Source organism: Eumetopias jubatus, unplaced genomic scaffold (genome assembly GCF_037043125.1).
Source record: "Eumetopias jubatus isolate StellerSeaLion01/CBP00866 unplaced genomic scaffold, mEumJub1_p1.0 scaffold_4, whole genome shotgun sequence".
Classification (NCBI taxonomy): Eukaryota; Metazoa; Chordata; class Mammalia; order Carnivora; family Otariidae; genus Eumetopias; species Eumetopias jubatus.
This window is the reverse complement of record NW_028274810.1, coordinates 76,424,757-76,444,880: the sequence shown is the minus strand read 5'-3', so window position 1 is coordinate 76,444,880 and position 20,124 is coordinate 76,424,757. Positions and strand designations below refer to the sequence as shown.

Below are 20,124 nucleotides of genomic sequence, written 5' to 3'. Positions count from 1 at the left end.
TGCGTGCAATATCATGCATAAATGGGATAAAATGCATGGGCCTCATACCCATTCACAATTGTTTCGCTGCTCAGGGCTTTTTCTATGCGATCTCATTCAGTGACTGCGTGGATGGCAAAGGCTGCTGGAAGTCTGACCCAGGTAGGAAGGCAAAGGCTTATTTTTCAGCTGTTGGGCATGCAAAAGGAAGGTTATGACCTCCCGGCATCCGTGCCATGCTCAGCCTGACAGGTGAGGTGCGCTCCCAGTCTATAAACCTTGGGAGTGATTTGACAGACATTCCTGGTGCACCCCTAATTGTGCCAGGCTGTTGGCTGGGTACCAAAGGTACCAGGTGAATTTAAAAATTGTTCAAATAACTGGCTAATGTTAAATTTATACTTGCCCAAAAGACAGTCCTCGATGTTAGGAAGACAGTAGTGTCAAAGGATTAGAATGGCAAAGAGGTTCCCTATTACATACCAACTCTTACCTGTGACTGCCACCTGAACCGAGTTTGGGGTGCCGAGGCTGGATCTGGCTGGGCACAGTGTGAAAAAGTGCTGACAGACAGATTCCTGGCAGGAGGCTCTCTGGAGACCCGAAAAGCTCATTGCCTTCAGGTTCGGAAGGAAAATGAGGCCCAGACGGGGAAGCGACCTACAAATCCGGTCTCCTAACATCTACGCCAGAGTTCAGATCCCTGCACTGATGGGGAACTCTCCACCTTGCAGACAGTCTGGGCCCACCCTCTGTGTACCCGGGGAGGGTCTCTCCCTCTGCGCTCGCTCCAGAGTCCCTTCCCGGTCCCTGCAGAGGGGCCGCTGTCCTGCACCAGGGCCCCAGCATCCACACTCGCTGTCCCACCTGCTGTCCCGGGGCCCCTCCTCGGGGTGCCGAGTGACTGCTGAGAGGCGCATCCTGGGGCACATGGGGGGAGCGGGCCCCCAAGGTGCTTTGAATGACACAGTATTTCAGGGTTCAGGCAGCAGGACTCTGCCCCAGCAGGTAACTTACAGGCTTAGCGAGTCAGAAATCAAATGCTCCAGCGGCCTGTGGCGGTTTCCAGGACCCTCCTCACCCGGGGCCAGCCTGATTACTGCCTGTCACTCCCCAGGGACAGGTGACCTTGTCTCGGGCTCACAGGTCTTGCTCCCGGGCACACAGGGCGATGCAGATTATGACAGCCTGTTTCTGACAACTTCTGGACATGAGCGGGTGCTGGGAGGCCCTAGCCCCGGCCACAGGCTGCCCAGGGTCACAGAGGCACTGCTGTGGGTGAAGTGGGTTGCTCCTTAGCACGGCAGAAGATGGCAAACAGTTTTCACTTCACGTGTCAACTCTGATCTCTTGGCTGTGGCGGCGTGGAGTTCTAATATGGATTATTTTGAAATTCTATACAGATTTGGAAGGAAAAAATATCAAGATGGATGATTAATTTTTGCCATGCCAAAGGGAAAGGGAAAAGATGTCATCTCTGCTGAGCACTGTCATCCTGGGCCACCCAATGTATCCACCATGCTAGGCTCAAGAAAAAGATAACTTTTCCATGGAGCTGAGCTCCTCATGGTTCAATATGGTGACAGATAGATAGGCAAGTGAAACCTTCCAAATTTTTTGTTTCTACAAAGGCCAAATGTCCATGCCCTGCACCTCTCCTCCAGACAGCAGAGGCAGATCAAGGCAGGAAGATGGGGGGAAGATGGAAGGAGACGGATGCATTGCCCTTGGCCCTACATCATGTTGTTCATTCAGCTCGTTCTTGAGTTGACCCACATGCCTACCAGCAGGTTGATAATTCAGATCCACAACGACACAACGAGTGCGAGTTCACATTCTAACAAAAGTGCCCAGAAAATGCCTGGGAGGGGCAGGCAACCGAAAGTAGACCAGACCCTGTGTACACATATCCACGCCCTGGAATGCACAGCAAAGAGCCCGAGGGAGCCATTTTGGGCCCTAGGTGCCTCTCAGTTCACCCCATATTACCCCAGGCCTGGGCCAGCAATGGTCACGGATAGATCCTCAGACAGGACTTTTGTTCCAAACCCAAAATGTTGGTCAGCACATGCTTCTGGAGGAGGAGGCTGGGAGAGAACCTGCTTGATGACTCAGACACGAGGCCTGGAGGAAAGACTGTCACAAACCTCAGGCAGGGAAGGGGGCGGAGGGGCCTGGAGAAGACCCAGCCCTGGCAGGAAGGAGAGAGGAGCATAGATACATTGATCTCTGAGAGCCAACCCGGCTGAGGTCAGGCTGGGTTGGAGGGTTTCCTGCCTCTGGCAGCGGCGGGGGCAGGGCCTCAGTGGCAGCCGCAGGCCCTGACCACCATGTTGCGGTGCTTCCGCAGGATGACGTTGTTGCTGCTGTCATAGTAGAGCACGGAGGTGGCACTCAGCTTGGTGGGGGCGCAGCACGCCTTGGGGACCACATCTGGCTTCATCAGGTGCACCTGGCGGGGGGCAGAGGCGTGAACACGTGGCCTTCCCCTGGAACCCCTGCCTGCTCCATCCTCCCCCTGCAGCCCAGGCAGGTGCTCCCACGGAGACCCACCCCACCCCGTCCCCCTGCACCCCTGCCCCACCCCACTGCCCTCAGGGCACACCCGCTGCGCTCAGACGGGACGCCCCAGCACACGGTGTGCCCAGGAGCCCTCCAGGGTCCCCTCTGCTCCTCTCTGTGCTTCTGTGATGTCCCTGCTCATCTCTTGTCCCCGTTGGCCGTTTGCGGTCTGTCTCCCCTCCCAAATGTGGGCCGGTGAATGTTCACAGAACCGGACAAAGCCTAGAACTCTAGGCCCACCCTTGGGGTGTCCGATGCTGTTATTCCTCAAAGCACTTCCCACCCCTGGTAACAAGCTCTAAGGCAGTTCCTGTTCTGGGCAGACCGAGAACAAGGGCACAGAGGCCACGCGTGGTGCCGAGTCACGGGGCTGTCCACGGCGGGCCAGGGAACAGGTGCGGGGACCTGCGACCCTCCTAACCGCTGACTGCCAGCAAAGAGCCTGCCTGAGGGAGCGGCCTGTTCTCAGCCTCCTAAAAATAGTTCTCCCGAGCTGTGGCAGGAGGGGCTGCACTACCCGTGACTCCGGGTCTGGGGCCCCAACATGGAGGAGGCCAAGGTGGGGGGAGGCAGGAGAGAAGAGGAAGCCTACCATACCTGGGTACCTGGGGGTGGAGGTCGCCCCGCAGCCCAGGACTCCTGGCCCTCTTGGAGGCTGCCGAGTGGGACCAGACGAAGCTGGCTGGTGGGGGAACCTGTCTGGTAGCCTGGCCCCTGCCCTCCAGGGCCTGCCTTGTCCCTGCTGCCCCAGCTCTGAGCTAGCCTGCTGGAAGGACAATGGGTGGCTGGGGCCCTACAGCCTCTCAGAGGCCCAGGGGGAGGCTGAGGCCTCCATGCAGATGTCCAGCCAGGCGGGGACGTGGGTGCCGCTGCCCCCAGCTTCCCCAGCTCCACGTGTGGGGGCAGGGCTTGGTGTTTGTGGGCCCACGTAAAAGAAACCGGGGCCACCACTAACCTGTACCGGGCCATGGGACTCTATGTGGCTGGAAACCGGGGAGGGCCTTTCCTACATTGGGATGCTGGGGAGAAGTTGGGCACCACAGGGGTGCAGCCTGAGACAACCCCCACAGGAGAGCTTTGTCAGCTGAGTGACAGAAAGAAGGCCTTTTACCCTATCTGGCACCAAACAGAATGACCTGTGGAGGTTAATGTGCCATTCCATTCAGCTTGTCTTTGAGCTCCTGGGAGACCAAATTGGAGGGTCACTTACTGGCTGTGCATCAAATCACGCATCTGTGGGCCTCATTTTCTCCTCTGCCAAATGGGTATGATGGTTCTTTTCTCATTTCCAACATAAACATTATCTAGGGCACGTGCCTTGTGCCAGCCCTGGCAGGACAGGGCACAGAAATGTCCCAGACACGCTCGCTGCTCTCACAGACTCAGTGGGGAGGGAAGGGGAGACGGGGGACATTGCAGTAGACAAACAGGACCCACGGGCGGTGGCACAGCAAACAGGCCCTCAGCACTGGGAGCATAAGCATGGTGACTGCCCCTGGCAGGGAAGGGACACAGGCATGAGGCGTGCAAGTGAGCAGTGGTGGCTGGGCCCGAAGCAAAAGAGTAGGCCCTCCAGGTGGAGGGAACAGCAAGTGCAAAGGCAGAAAGGTGGGAAGGTCAGCCCATCCTGGCACTGAGCCTGCGCAGGGAAATAAGGGCACTGGGGTGAGTGGGGACGCTGGCGAGGTCGGCAGGGTGGCTCATGAGGGGTCCTGTGTCCCAGGCCAAGGTCTCAGCCTTCATCTGAGGAACGAAGGGAGGCAAGGCAAGTTTCTCAGCTGAGAACAAGGTGCTCAGTTGTGCTTTAGTGGGACCCCTGGCTGCTGCATGGAGAAGGGCTGGGGGGAGTGAGCCCAGAGGGAAACGTTTCCTTCTCTTGGCCCCCAGGACACCGCAAGACCCCCATCACTGCCCTGGCCTCCCAGGTGTAGCCACCTCTCCGGTGTCTGCGGTCTCCCCAGAGAAGCTCATCTGTTCTCAGGACTCGAAGCTCGGCCACATGCCACTCTCTCACAGAGCTTCGGCCTGACCAATCCTCTGACCTCAGACCTGTCGGTTCGGTTTACCACCGGTGGCCCCGCTTGAAGTCTAACTGGGCCTCAAACTTACGGTGCAGCTGGTGCAGAACTGCTGTTTCCCCCGTTCCACCACATCCCCCGGCAACAACTCTGCCCCTAGACAAGGCTCCCCATCCCTGTCCTCACGTGGCCCTCACCTGCAGCTTCCTGGGTTCCTACCACCCCGCAACCACACCCACAAGGAACCCGGCAGCCGGCCACCGCCCTCCACCAGGTGCCCCGACCCCTTGTCAGGGGACCTCAGCAGCCTCTCACTTGGCCCCGTCCATCTGTGCAATGCAGCCAGGCAGATACTTCTAGAGTAGATCATTGACCTACTATTGAAAAAACTCTACACCAGCTTCTCAGTTTCCTTAGAAATCAATCACCCACCTGGCACCTTAGGTGGGACCCTAAGGCCCTGCAAGCCGGCCCCTGCCCCAACCCCAGCATCACCTTCCCGGCCTCCCTGTACTGCCCTGCAGCCCAAGCCCATCCAGCCATCCTGACGTGGGAGCTGCAGCTGTGACCATCAGTCCACATGCCCTCCTGGGCCAGAGGAAGCACACGCATCTCATTGCTCCTGAGCTTCTCCCAAGAAAGGGGCTCCTAGGGGCAGCAAATCCCACTTGATCTGAGAAAGGCAGTGTTACCACAGGGTCAAAGCTGCTGTTGGTGATATGTTTACTCTTGTTCAGAGGCATCACTTAACCTATTACTAGATTAACATAGGGGCAGATTCTACCTAAATGTTCTAGAAAAAAATCTCAACCCTAGAATCAATAAACATTTAAAACACTAAGCGATTTTTCAGCATTTGAAGGTACCCCAGCCACAGCACTGGGAGCCATACCATCTGGGGAAAGCACAAAGGGCTAAAGAGCCAGGAAAGAGCGCCAACAGGGAGGTGAACAGAAGGGGAGACTGAAGCCCAGCAGCTCAGCTGGGCACACCTGCGCCCCGCCCCGTGCACACACGCAGCGGGCGGCTGAATGCACATGCGTGTCACTCACCCCACAGTCATCTGTGTCCCGGGAGCCAAGCGTGCCCGCGCACACGGTATGTGTGTGTTCAGAGCGCACGGGTCCCAGGAGGGACACACGTCTGCTACGTGTGTGCCGTGTGTCTGACCGCGAGCATGTCTTGTCAGTCTGGGGACCCACATACCGTCCGTGAAGGCCTTGCACATGCTTGTGCAGTGCACAGAGGGGGGCGTGCACCAGCAGTCAGGGTAAGTCGGGTACATGTGGGTACAGGCGCAGAGGAGTCTACACATCCAGCGAGCCATACAGGCACCAGTTTCTGTACTAGCGCCGGCCGTCACTGCTCGTGCGTGCAGGGAAGGTTCTGGGCAGAGAGAGCCCCCTGATCCCCAGCAGGGGCTTCCATCCCCCTGGCTGTGCCAAGCCCCTATCCCCATGGGCCCGGACCGACGGACGCAGTACTGACCAGGGACTGCAGGATGGCGTGGTTGGTGGCGTTCATGCACGAGTCCAGCGGGAAGGAACACTCTCCCTCACAGTAATAGGCTGAGTAGCCTTGGGGGGCAATGACCCAGTCCTGGGGGGGGTAATGGGAGAAGGTGAGTCCCATCCAGACACCCCCTCCTGAGCCCCTGAATCTAGCACCCGGCACAGGATGGCACAGGATGGCACAGGGCGGCCCCTCCCCCTCCCCCAACCCCAGGCCAGTCAGCACCCCCAGGGTCCCTCCAGGCAGACTCCCCCAAGAGGCTGGGCACCGCCGGGAGACCCTCAGCAGGGGGGGCTGGGCACAGCTCTGTCCCCCTCACGGGCAGTTGGCACTGGGCAGTGTCCTCCCCACCTGCCCCCACTGCCCACGTCTCCTAGAGTCGCAGGCCCAGCAGATGAGCATGAGTACTGCCCGCCCAGCCTCCCTTTCCCTGTTGCAGATCTGATGTGTTAGGGCTGAGGATTCAGACTATCCTATTTTCATGGTTGTTACCAAAAAGCACCTTCTCACAGGAAAAGTAAGACATTCTCCCTTCAAAAAACACAGAAGAACCTGATGCATGAGAAAATGAAAGTCACCCATAAATCTACCTCCTCCTGGAACTACACTTAGAACCTCTGGATGGGACTGTTATTTAAGAAGAAGGGGGAGAGTCAGAAATTACCAGCCAGCCGAGGTCCTGGAAGCTGACGTAGAGCTCATGCCGCCGGCAAACGTGCCGGCCGTTGGCACCGTGAACATCATCTGCATGGACAGAAGCAGGTCTTTTCTGGGGTTCCTGCTCAGGCAGCTACCCCAGGGAGCTCCCAGGGCAGGGACACCCCACTGGGCACATGTGTTGAACAAATGAATGAAGTGAAACTAACGCATCTGGTGTCATAAAGCCCATCCTACAGCTCTGCTGGTGCCATGACCCAGCTCGAGAAATGTCAATGGCTCCAGGTGGCTCCCGATAGCTACAGAGTAACCCTGCACTCAGCCCAGCCTCCCCTGACTTCCAGCCTGTGGCCCCCGATGCTCCAGTACACAGCCATGGGACCCTGGGCCATCAGGTGGCTCCTCCCTTTCTGCAGAGACACCTCCTGATCTCACCCCACCTCTCCTGCTGCACCCATTCCACCGGATTGAGTGGCTCCACGGAGGCCAAAGGGCTGACTCCCCGTGGAGGAATGGAGGGCAGGCGGGCAGGGCAGGCCCACCCCTGATCCTGAGGGGCTCAGTCTGGTGGGGAGACCCTCACATAAACAACTGTGGATCCTCAGTCCCCAGGGGAGACCTGAGAGGCACCAGTGCCTCGAGGAAGGGGCACCTGATGTTGACAGAGGCTTCTGGAAAAAGCCCTGGTGAGCCAGGGGAGGGCCGCGAAGGCGCTTCTGGGTGGCAGGGACGGAGAGGGCAGTGGCTGGTCCTCAGGGCACACGAGACAAAGGAGGGTGTCAGAAAAGTGCTGGAGGGTGAGCACAGGCTTGAAGATGCCCCGGATGGTTCTGTCCCCTGGAGCTGTTCTCGGGCCCAGCCCCAGGCCCGCCCCGGACCTCACCAAAGATCCCTGGGAGTCTGTTTGTGTGCGGCAGCTCATTGGTTTTCTTCGGCGGCCTCCTCTTCAGGGGCCTGGCTGCCCGAGGGGCTCGGACGGGACTGGGGCTCGCCCTGAAAAAAGTGACCAGGAAAGGCTGCTTGGAGCGCGGCGCCCGTCGCCCCAGCAGACCGGCCAGGCCAGGATCCACGCTGTGCCCTGGGACGGAGAGAGGAGAGAGGGCGGTCACTGGGGCACGGGGGACAGCGGGGACCCTTCTGACAGAGCCTGCGCGGGCCCCGGTGCACGGAGGCGGAGGGCCTCAGTCTCCTCATCTGGAGACCCGAGGGAGATGGTCTGAGGGAGACGGGGAGGGAGCCTTGCCAACACAGGGTCATCATTCGTGACAATGGTGAACACTGCCATCCTTGAAGCCCCTTACAGGTTCGAGCGACTCCCACTCGTGACCTCGTGTGTCTCCACAGTAACCTGGACCACACGCTTCACGGAGAAACTTCGGAGCCACACAGTCAGGGTCGCACAGAATGGTGGTTCCCACCCCCGTCTGAGGGCTCTGAGGCCCGAGTTCTCCCACCCCCCCCAAACTTTTGGGGAACTTGATGGATCGTTCCCCAGTGGATGGGAGCAGCCGCCAGGACGTAGCGAGGGCTTGTTCTGCCCACCACTGCCAAGAGTAGGGCCCTAAGTGTCCCCCGATGCCCACAAACAGGACACCGGGGGCAGTGGGGCAGAGACATCCGGACAAAGTCCCAGAGCTAGGGTTCAGCCCACGTCTAATTCCAGACCCCAAGTTCTTACTTAAGGCATTAACTCCAGGTTTGTGGGTCAAAAAAGAGAGAAAAGGCCATGGCCAGGGACCCATGGGGGCCTCTGGCTAGGAAGAGGAGCGCCCGTGAAAATGGGATTTGACCCCGAAGCTGCTTAAAGATGAGGATGTCTTGGGAAACACGCTCATGATCCCTGGAAATGTCGAGTCCACCAGTAAAACTAACTTCCTGTACTTCTTTGTATTTCCAAATGACCTCCTGATTTTTTAAAGATTTATTTATTTGAGGGGAGTGAAGGGCAGAGGGTGACGGAGAGAGAATCTCAAGCAGACTCCACGTTGAGCTCAGAGACCGACGCAGGGCTCGATCCCATGAGCCTGAGATCATGACCTGGGCTGAAACCAAGAGTGGGCCGTTCAACTGACTGAGCCACCCAGGCTCCCTGCCTCCTGATTTTTTAATTGTCAAAGTAATACAATAGCAACTATGACATTTGAGGAAAAAAAACATCACTCAGAAATCTCTCCACGCTCCAACACAGCATTTTCATTTTTCTGGAATATTTTCACGTCAGTTGAAGTTTTACACAATGGTGACCATAAGTGTCTGTATCTTTTCCAACTTTTTCATACAAACATGTTCACTGCTGTTAAAATGTCTCCACTATGAGCATTTCAAATGTATAAAATTCCTTTGAGAGAACACCGCATGGTACTTAGATATTAGCTTCACTTTAAACACGTCGGTTATTTCCCAGCTTTCTCTGTAAAGACGAGAACGCCGCAGACCCCTTCATGTTCTCTTCCTGTGGAATTTTCTTAAACGACGGAGAGGATTGGTAACTCAATTTTATGTTTCGTAACACACAGAGCCACCGTTCCCCTTCAGTGTCCATGTCCCCTCAGTGTGGCCACCCTGACGCAAGCACGCACACGTGTGTATAGAAACACATGCATTTATCTTACAGTATACAGACGCCCACATGTACAAATACCTATGTTTGCTCCGTTAGCGGGTCTACTATGACTCACTGGGACACACCACAGGTCAAGGGCACTGCCCGTCCCACCCACAGTCCTGCTCGGCTGGTAAAGGTCAGCCCTTAAACAGCTGTGCTGTAGGCCCGTGTCCTTGGGCCAAGTTGACTGAAGACAAGTCAATCCAGAGACTAAACTCTGACCTATGACGTCACCTGCCACACACAAATGCACTGGACCCATCGGAGGCTCCACTGGGGAACGATCCGGCTGGGACAGGAGGTCGTCAGCTGCAGGAGCGGACCCTGGAAGGAGCCCAGAGAGAAGCCACTCGGGAGAGTTTGGGTCATAGCAAGTCAGTCATGAGGAAGCAGCAGACCCATGAGGACCCCGAGCCACGAGCCACATACAAGCCCTGTGAGCAGAGCGACAAGGCCAGTGAGGCCACGAGGAGGACAGAGTGGATGGGAGCAGGAGGGTGACTGTCGTCCACAGGGCGCTGGAGTGCAACACCATGACCCTGGGCTGGGCAGCCCTCCACCCCTGCGGGTGCCGCTGCCCCACCCCTGTTCCCCGGAGAGAACCGTCCACCGAGGAGCCAGGGAGAGCCATCTGTCACCTGAGGCAGTGTTCACTGTTCGCTCTCCTTGTGCACCCGTCTGATCAAGGATCTTGCTGGGGTCTCCCGGGGGCAGAGAGAAGGGGCTGCAGGGAAGGCCCGAGCGGTCTAGGGGGTGGGGCCCGAGGCTGCCCGGCTCTGGAAGGCTGCTTTCTAGAAAGGCAGAGGTGGGCGTCTCTGGGGCCCAGGGTCCCTGGCTCTATACCTGACCCTGTGGGGTGCTGGCAGGCATGCCGTCCCCTTTGCACCTGATGGGGTACGTGCAGCCATGCCTTGAGAATGTGGGCCACACTGTGGCCTCTCCCCTTTGCCCTGGATGGAACATGCTGCTTCTCTGGGCCAGGGGGGACCCATGAAACCTCCAGCCTCACCCCACTTCTCAGTCTGCTCCATCAGTGCCCAGAGGTCTTGGCAGCTCACCTGCCACATCCTGTGCCAGGGCAGGTGGTCAAGGCCCAACTCACACCCCCACCCAACTGGGCCAGGCCAAGATCACTCCCGCCTCTCCCCCAGGCCTCCTCTTGCTCTGGGCACCACCTGACTCTTCCCCACAGACCCAGCCCCACCTCAGCCTGCGGCCATGGGTGTGACCCTGGTGCCACGCTGAAGGACCATCAGGGTGCCTGGCTGAACCCTCGGAGAGTCCAGCTGTGGACCCGGTCTGCCTTTGTCCCTGTGGCTAGGTTACTTCAGCCCATGAGAAGGAGGGACTCACCCTTCCTCCTGCTTCCTAGGTCTTATGCACCTCTCACTCTCTGCTCCTGGAAGCTCTGCCTGCCTCATGCTGGGAACTGACACCCAGGGCCGATCAGAGCCGCTCCCCAGAAGCCCCAGAAGGTGCCCCGCTATCCATCCACTTGATGACTTCCATTCTACCCCCAACCTGGTCATGGTCCCTGGCCACTTACCCCCAAACCCCAGGCTGCCCCCTCAGGGAGCAGTGTCTCCATCTCTCCGTTCCAGGACCTGGCCCTTCCTTCAGGGTGAAGCCCCAAGGAGGCCTCTCTGAAAGGCCTTCCTTCACAGCTAGAATCTCCAGTTCCTGCCCACGTGCTCCTGATGGTTGTGTGCCCCTCGAGCACTACACTGAGAGCGTGCATCGTGCTCCGTGTCAGGCTTTGTTTTTACCATCACACATACGCACACATTTGGACACGCACACATAACTCATTTTGTTCTTTTAAGGCTGTGAGACTGTGGGTTCAGGATGAAACACCTCACAGCCTCTCCTGTATTATAACAGAGTAGTGACAACAGGCCAGTCTAGGGCTCCACGACAGGCAGAAAGGGTCTGAGTGTCCTGGGAGACACAGGAACCCATGTCTGAAGATGAGAAAACCCATTAAGTCCGTCTTGGTTTCTAGAACCCTTCCTACCACAAGCCGCCACCTTTGACAGCACACGGGAGACTGTTTATCTACAGAGGAACCTCTCTCCCCGCCTATCACTGTGTTACCAGTGCTCTGGCCCAGCTAGACAGCCTTGCTGTCCTTCCAGACACATCTATTTAGCCATGAGAAGGAGGCCGTGCAGGGAGGAAGAGGGGAGGCTACAGAATTTAGCCCCAAGATGGAAGGCCCCAGAGGAAAAGTCAGAGGGGCCGCAGGAAGACAAGCACATGCAGACAGCATTCCTCCGGTCACGGTGCATGTTTGGCTTGTATATTTTTCACGGTGCTGGCAAAGTGGAGCCTTGGGTGTACGGAGGTGGTCACGTCTTCCTCCCACATTTCTTGGCTCATTCACGAGGGAAGGCCCTTCCGTGAAAGCTGTCCTGTGGGTTCATCCGAGCTGCAGAGAATTTCATGTAAACAGCACAGTGAGGAGGGTGTCCGTGTGCCCGACGATGGTACCAGACCGGTCTCAGGACGCACAGAACACAGAAGATAAATGGCTACATTCTCCTTTGGTTTTTAATTAAAGCCATATCCCTCTTGAGAGAATAGTCTGTCTGGCGGTAGGAAAGCTGGTCAGGCGGCCAGCACCTCGGACAGAGGTGATCACACCTCCTGTGGGTTCCAATGAAACCCACCCTCTGGGACCAGGGCTTCCTTCCCCACTCAGGCTGCCAGGGGCTGCATGGGTCTGAGGGTCGGTGACACGGCGAAGGGGGGCTGCCTGTGCTCTTTTTGACGTTGTCCTCCGTCAGGCTGTCCCAGAGCTCCATCCGTGTCAGGCCTCTCTTGTGCATGTCATCGAACCCGGCCTTCTCGGGGATGATTCGGTCCACACAGCGCTTCCCGGTCAGTGGCATGGTGCATTTCTCCACGATTTTGGGATCCTTGTCCTTGGTGCAGTGTTGCATGGTGACCACCACTCTGGTCTTGACGCTGGACCCCAAATCCATGGCTCCCCCCGTGCCTTTCACCTTCTTTCTGGGATCATCCAGTTAGCCAGGTACCGTACTGGGAAACCTGCATGACTCCCATCATGGTGAGGTGCGGGTGTCCCCCTCGAATTATGGCAGACGAGTCATGGCAGGAGAAAAAACAGCTCCCGGGGAAAACGGTGACCGTCTGCTCGTCTGCATTGATGAGATCCGCATCCACCTCCTCTTTTAATGGAAACAGACCCAAGCCCAGGATCCCATTTCACTGTGAAGATGAACAGTTATATCAGGGCTGACGTAGTTGCTGGCCAGGAGAGGGGATCCTATGCCCAAATCGGTGTACATGCCATCGTCAAATTCAAGAGCTGCCCGCGTGATGATCCGGGCCTTGAGGTCACCCACAGACTTGGCTTTTTCACCTTCCTCTGTCTGCACGGTTAGACACTCAATTCTTTTCTCATATTTTTCCCCCTGGATTATGGGGTCCACATCAATGTTAGGAATGTGGACGTCCTCGGGGGCAAACGTCCCCACATCCACAATGTCTTCGCCTCCACCACTGAGGTTTCTGCTGCTTTGCACATGGGCACGTTGAAATTCCTGGTGCTTCTTCTGAAGATGACGTTTCCTGCGCAGTTGGCCTTCCACCCTTTCACCAAAGCAAAGCGGGCCGAGCTGGCCTGCTCCAGAAGATAGTGGTCCCCCTGAAACTCCCTCACTTCTCGGGGCTGGCTCATGATGAGCGCGTGGCCATCAGCCGCCGGCGCCTCCCTCCTGCGCCAGGATCCCACAGGCCGTGGGCATGGAGAATGAGGGCACCCCAGCGCCCCCGCACGGATGTGATCGGCCAGGGTGGACTGGGGTGGCAGCTCCGGCTCCAGCTTGCCCGACAGATAGTGGTGCCCGCACAGCACGTTCCCCCCCACATGGGAGCCAATGATGTAGGGGATCTGCTTGGTCTCCAGTAAAAGGTCCAGCCCGAAGTTGTCCACCCCCACGTTGTTGCTGACCACGGTCAAGTCCTTGACATGTGTCTCCAGCAGCGCCTTTATCAGGTTCTCTGGAATCCCACAGAGCCCAAAGCTGCCGACCATGATCTTGGCCCTGTCAGAGATATCTTTCACAGCCTCCATGGAATCCATGTAGAATTTGGCGCAGGCACGAGTGTTGGTGGCCAGGCTGCGCACACTGCCCTGGGCCTCGGCCAGCACAGGCCCCGAATGGCCGGCAGGGATGCAGTGCCCAAGCACCATCACCAGCCACTGGAGGGCTGCCATTGTGCGTTCTGCCTCCAGGTTCCGGACCCGGTGGGGACAGACCGCTGTAGCCACCGTGTCCAGAACAGGGAGGGCATGCGGGTCTGTGATGCGGGGACCAGGTGGCCCCCCACAGCCTGGCCTCTCCACGCTCCAAGGGGCTCCAGAAGCACCACACCACCCGGCCCAGGGGACCCAAACCCTGTGACTGGATGGGGAAGGAGCAGTGCCCACAGAGGCCCCATGGTGGCATCACTGAGGGGAAGACCGACCCTGGGTGCAGGGGTTGGCGGGAAGGCCACTGTCTCCAGCCCCAAACCCCGTGGGTGGGAAGGATAGATCCTCCACAAAACCCCTCCTGTGCAGCCTTTTCCATATGGGAGGCCCCGGGGTTCTCGGTCGTCCCCTTCCTTCTCCACTGACACCTCCTGCCCGGGTGACCTGCTCAGGTCCCATGGCTCTCAAGCCACTTAGATGTCAGCTCTTCCCACGCCTGCGCCCCAGCAGTCACCTGTCCAAGCTGACATTCCATCTGGACGTCAACCAGGGCTCTCAATAACATCGTGGCCAAAAAAGGGACTCTTGGCTTGCTCTCTCAAGTCCTCCCCTCCTCTACTTTTACTTGGGCAGGAAAAAAAAGATTCTATTAAAAATGGCCACTGGCTCAATCTACGTTTTCCATGATTCCTCCACTACCCACTTTTCTCCATTTCTGCTGCTATCAACAAGCACCTCCCCACTCTCCCCTGCAGGCTGTGTGGCTCCCGGGCTTCTCTGACTTCGCTCTCGCCCCCACCCCAGACTACTGTCCCTGCTGATGTCAGGGGGCACGGCCTTTGTTGGATACATATGCTAAGTTTTTATTTTACAATAGTTGACATTTACAACAGAAAAACTGCAAGGACAGTACAGAGTTCCCAGACACCGAGGGCCAGTTTTCCTGGGAAATGTTAACATTGAAGTGAGCGCCGGACACTTGTCACAACCAATGAACCAACACTGGTGTCTGATGATAAACTAAACAGATGTATTCGGATCGCACGGGTCTTCCCCAATGTCCTTTTTCTCCTCCATGGTCCCATCCGGGATCCCACATCCCGTTGCTACAACTGCTTAGGCTCCTCTGGGCTGTTACAGTATCTCAGACTTTCTTTGTATTTGATGACCTGGACAGTTTTGAGCCGTCTTGTCAGGCATTCTGTAGCATGTCCTTCAATTTGGGTTTGTCTGATGTTTTCCTCATGGTTAGATGGGGTTCTGGGTTTTGGGGGGAAGATGACGAGATGAAGGGCCCTTCCCACCACAGCATGTACAGGGCATTCATATGAGCCTTGATCACCTGAGGTCATGCGGTCAGCTCTCTCCTCCGTGAACTTACCTCCCCCACCCCGTCCCCACTGTACTTTTGGGGAGCATAAGTCACTACGTGTAGTCACACCGGGGGTGAGTGTTGCCCTCCTTGAGGGGTGGCTCAGAGGGCTCTTTTCTAGAAACCTGACTCGGATCCTGACATCCTCCATTGCTATGCACTACAGGGAGCTACCCTCAACACTCCGACACCGGGCCCGGGTTCACCCACACTCAAGAGTGTGCCCTGCAGCTCTCAGTCTCCTCTGCCACCTCGCCTTGGCCTGCCCAGCTCCAGCCACAGCGGCCCCTTGCTGTAGCTCAGATCCACCCATCCTGTGCCCACCTTCGGCCTCTCCCTCCCCACTGCCTACCATGAAGGAGGCTCTCCCCCAGCTACCTGGGGAATGAACGAAGGTGTGAATCCTCTTCCTACAGAGGAGGACACTGAGGGTTAGAAGGTAAATATCCTGCCAAGGTCACTGGGTTAGAGTGCTGCCGAGCTGGGATTCAAACCCAGGCCTCCCTCTCTGATCTGAGTCTGAGGGTGTAACCATCTCCCCTCGGCCCTGCCCAGTATGGAAACACCCCACATACACAGCTGCTCTTGGGGAGGGACAACGCGGACTCCCTCTTAGTGACTGAAATGTTGGTTCTGCAAAAGGAGAGGAGGGAGACCACCATGGTAGGGGGCCTCCCGCTATGGGAACCTCGCCCTCTGCACCCCACTGAGCCCCCAAAGTGGGTAGGGGGTTATCGCTCCAGCCCCTGGGCTGACAGAGGCCAGGCCTCCAGGGCCAAATGAGGGGACTGTCGCTGGCTCTGTGCCAGCAGCGTGGAGGAGCCCCCAGGAGAAGGCCTGCTGCGCAACCCTGAGCCTTACCGTCTTCAGTCTCTACATAGAGGCGGAGCTCCAGGTCCTTGTTCCGGCTCAACAACCAGCGGTCACTGGCCGTTGTCACGTCCAGCACCAGCCAGCCCTCGTCCCCAGCTCGGAGCGTCTGAAGATCCAAAAAGAACAAGTCAGACTCCCTGTGGACACGAAAAAACAATTAACTGAGGGCTGGCACAGCTGCCTTTGTTTCCAGTGCCCGCCTGGGGGAGCACGTGTGGGGCACCTACCCCGCCTGGCTCGGCCTGGGCGCCCCGTGTGCCTTCTCTCACTGTATCTACTGTACAAAGGTGTTAACTGTGCCCAGTACAGATGTGGAAACTGAGTCCTGGGAACTCAGTGACCCGCCCAAGGTCCCACAGCCAGGACAGCAGGGCAGGGAGTGAGGCAGAACCGATGCTGGGCCTCTCCCCGCAGTGACACAAGGCCTCGGTCAAGTATCCTTCTGCCTCTGAGGGTGTGCTCCCCAGGGAGCTCCCCTTCTGTCCTCTGGGAAGTGTCCCCTCCCCGGCCAGGCTTCCTCGGGGGGCGGGGTGCAGGGTAGGCACCTGTTGGACTGCTCCCTGACCACCTGGAACATGCTGACGTGCAGGGTCCTGTTGAGCAGATGGGCGCTGGCCAGCTTGTAAATCCGGAACTCAGCGGCCGTGACCGCCTCGCCCTCCGGGATCTGGGCCAGGTCGAAGCTGAACTCCTTCCAGTGGGGCTCCTGGTGGCCCAGGGTGCGGTCACGCTCCACTACAAGACAGAGTGGGGCCGCCGGTCACTAATGCTCTGGGCAGAACCAGGGGGGAGCTGGGGGCCAAGGCAGCCTGGGTGGGGACGGCTCCGTCCTCTGCAAAGGGGCTTGCTCCCAGGCTCTGCCTCCTGGGTGCTGAGAGGGTGCGGCAGGGCCGTGTGCTGAGGTGTCCGGCACAGGGCCCGGCACACTGTGGTGTCAGCAAGAGCAGCCTCCGCTTCTGGCCCCCAAGCCCCAAACCCAGCCTGCCCCACCCATCCCCTGCTGGCTCTGGGACCCAAGGATGAGGCAGAGGGCAGGTCCCTCCTCTGGGAAGATTGACATCAGACCCAAGGCAGAAACGGGCCACGGGGGTGGGCAGGGACAGAACCGAGTACAGTCTGAGGCCAGGGCTGTCCAGAGTCTGCCAATGTGTCTGCTCAGGATCCTGGGGGAGAGGAAGCGTTTGCAGCTGACACTGGGGCTGGGCCTCGAGGGGTGAGAGTGGATGTGCCCCCATATCAAGGGAGGACACTGCAGAAGAAGGGCCAGCGTGAACAAAGGTCTAGGGTTGAGGGACAGATGGCACAGGCAGGGGAAACAACAGCCATAAAGACAGCAAAAGGTGAAAGGATGGCAGGTCCTGTTTGGGGACAAAGTGGAGGAGGAAGGAGGTCAGAGGGAGACTTGGAAAGGAATAAGAGGGAGCAAGGTAGCAGTGACAGCACCTGGTGACACCTGGTCAGGTCCCAGGGAAGCTGGACGATCCCGTGATGGGGTGCGATCTGAGCAGGCTTCCCAGGGGAGGTGCCACCTGAACTGGCCTTGAAGGATGGGAAACTGTCCTCTGGGGGGTGGGGGGGAGAAGGTGGCAGGGAAGCCATTCTAGGCAGAGGGGACCTCGGAGGCACAGGTGTGCAGTGCAGGGGCATCCACAGATCACCGCTGTGGGGGACTGGGGGGGAGTCTGGCTGTGGTCTGACTCTGGAGAGCGGAATTCTGGCCTAGGAGCGCGGGCTGTGCCTCTGGCCAGTGGGGTTCAGGGTTCTGGGCAGCAGGGGCGCGATGTGGTTTTGGGGGGGTGGAGGATAGGCGCGGAGGGGAAGATGATGCACAGGCTGGAGGGGGAGCTGAGGCGGGCCGGTGGCCGGGCCGGTCTGTCTGGGCAGGAGGCTGGGGTGGCGAATCAATCCCACATTTCCCCCGCTGCCCGGAAACGCCCAGGACAGTATATTTAGTACCGTCTCACTTTAGCCTCCTGTCACTTTCAAACGCCGCAAATCTGTGTTTCCGGAAAGCAGGGGCGGGAGCCGCCCAGCACCTTCCCCAAAACCCAACACTGAGATTTTAATTACATGTTTGTGAGTCTTTTTAAAAACTCTCTCTGGCTACTGGGCTCAGTGACCACAAGTCACCAGGCTGGTGGCGGAGGCGGATGTGGGGAGCGCTTCCTGTCCTCGCAGTGGGGACCGGGTCCAGCGAGGAACAGGCAAACAGCTGGGCTGGGCGGGGCCGGTGGACACACGCGCTGACAGGAGGAGGTGGGCTTTTCCTCCCCAGACCGCCGAGGAGAAATAGAACGTCCATGCGCTGACCAGGTGCTGGACACGCAGCGCATGCGCAGCCGGGAGCCAGGCTGCTTGGGAGGCAGTGTCGCGGGTGGGAGCCGTGTCCTCCCGCGCACGCGCAGAGAGCATGGGGGGGGGGGGCTCTGGACCCGCACCCAGGGATACGTGCCATGAATACTGACACGCACGTCCCCCTCCTCCCCACAGACACACTCCCACTCCCACACGCACAGCTTTGGTGACAATTTCTGTGGATTCAGGGGCCGCACAGACCACCTCTGTTCCGTGGCCGTGTAAGAATCCCGGATGTGCAGGACGCCATAGGTCTAGGCTGGTGGCTGTGACAGGGTTTGGCCCAGAGCATGAAGAAGAGTGGCTCAGAGCACAGAACACGGATCCGCACACATGGATCTGCTCCCAAGGCTGTGGGGCTGACGGGCCGGTAGTGGGGCCGCGGGCAATCTCTGTCTGCAGGTCTGCCGCTGATTTCCTGTCGGATCTGGGGGCCGAGGGAACAACCCACGAACCCGCCATCTCCACGGGAGGACCACGCTCTGCGGCCTCCCTCCCTTGCTGACCTGGGGGGCCCACGTGCGTGGGGTCAGGAGAGCCCTGTGCACCTGAACTGACCCCGGGTCCAAGCTTAGCCCCTGTGGGTTTGTGAATTCGATGAGCCACCCAGTAGAGCTCAGCACAGGAAACTACCCATCCTGCTGTTCCAGGCAAGCACTAGAAAGTGAGACACTGTTAGGAAAGTGATGCTTTTCATCAGAAATTAGTGATATTTCCTACAGTGTGGAACTGAGTAAAGAAAGCTCCTTCATCTGAGAGTCAGTTTCGGGAGGATGGGAAGAGGTAACCTAAAGATTTGCCCTCTTTTCAGTGGTTGTTGCTCTGAGTTAGGAGAAAGACGTTCTAAAAGTTGATGTTCTGGGAAAGCATTTTCTGGCACCTCTATGTCCTTGTTAACCAAGTGAAGGCCAAGCCTACTTCAGTCAAAGAGGCAGTTCAGGGCAGCACAGGGAGCTGTGGCAGTGGTCAGGCCAGACTCTGCACCAACCAGGTATGTACTTACCCTCGGCCTCATCTCCTTCTGGGGAGTAAGGGTGCGGTCCAGCCTTCCTCACAGGGCCATGGAAGGGCTTTGTAAACAGCCAGGCAATGGACTGGGAGGAGTAGCCATTCAACATGAGTTCTGGAGGAGCCTGACTTGCAATCTCCCTACATTGTGCCAAGATGTGATACCCTCAGAAGACCATGTCAGAAATTTCAAAGCCATGGGGAGATTTGGAATGATCTTTTTCTAAATAAATGTATTACTTTGCTCATTTAATTTTCATTAGTTTATCAAGTTCAATTTATAAACAAATATATTAAGTTCTTACTATATATGAGACTGTTCTGATGGAGTTTATGGTCTAATGGAGGAGACACAATATGAACACCACCACCAACAAAACAAGAAAGACAGGGGATGCCATTTACACTGAGAGTGGAATATGGAGGGTTAGGGGCTGAAAAGTAATAGGGGAGAGGGTACTTTATAGGGTGCTCAGTATGGCCTTTGAGAAATAGGTGAGAGCAGACAAGAACATTCTCCCAAATCGCTGGTAGGAATGTGTTGGAGAGGAATTTGGCAATATCCTTTTGCAGTACCCTGGCAAAATTACATATGAATTTAGTCTTCAACACAACAACCCCAAAGATACACTGGCAAGATATGAAGGGCCCCACACAAAGTATTCACTGGGCATAGGTAACAGACAAGGCTACACCTGGCTTAATAGGCACTTCTAAATGTTTATTTTCTACATAATTATAAAAGCTGCCAAAAACAATCAAACACTGAACCACCTTCTGTCTGGGGAAGAAGCAAACAAATTTACTTTCTGAATCACCATAATGTGGCTTCCGGAACAAGAAACAATCATGAATCACCAACGTGTGCTAATGGGACTCTCAGCCTTCTCCTCCAGTCCGATAAACCAACCTCCAGATCCCATGTTTGGGAAAGGCCCGCTGTGGGGAGGTGGTGGCCTCCACC

The 20,124-nt window shown here is 57.4% G+C and overlaps 2 protein-coding genes across 2 annotated transcripts in view; both read right to left on the bottom strand.

Annotated features, from left to right (window-relative positions):
* Window positions 1–2,281: 2,281 nt before the first annotated feature.
* The window catches only part of LOC114203553 (bone morphogenetic protein 8B), a 29,715-nt gene continuing 11,872 nt past the window's right edge, over window positions 2,282–20,124 (bottom strand). The window contains exons 2-7 of the mRNA XM_088023008.1: window positions 16,343–16,532; window positions 15,786–15,934; window positions 7,612–7,806; window positions 6,736–6,815; window positions 6,048–6,158; window positions 2,282–2,431 (exon numbers count right to left, since the gene is read on the bottom strand). Coding sequence (XP_087879134.1) covers window positions 2,282–2,431; window positions 6,048–6,158; window positions 6,736–6,815; window positions 7,612–7,806; window positions 15,786–15,934; window positions 16,343–16,532 — 875 coding nt within the window. The remainder of the gene's footprint in view (window positions 2,432–6,047; window positions 6,159–6,735; window positions 6,816–7,611; window positions 7,807–15,785; window positions 15,935–16,342; window positions 16,533–20,124) is intronic.
* Window positions 12,031–13,576, bottom strand: OXCT2 (3-oxoacid CoA-transferase 2). The gene is given in 8 exon segments (XM_088022235.1): window positions 12,031–12,081; window positions 12,084–12,346; window positions 12,349–12,369; window positions 12,372–12,563; window positions 12,566–12,850; window positions 12,853–13,061; window positions 13,063–13,132; window positions 13,135–13,576. Coding segments are annotated over 8 exon segments (1,533 nt in total).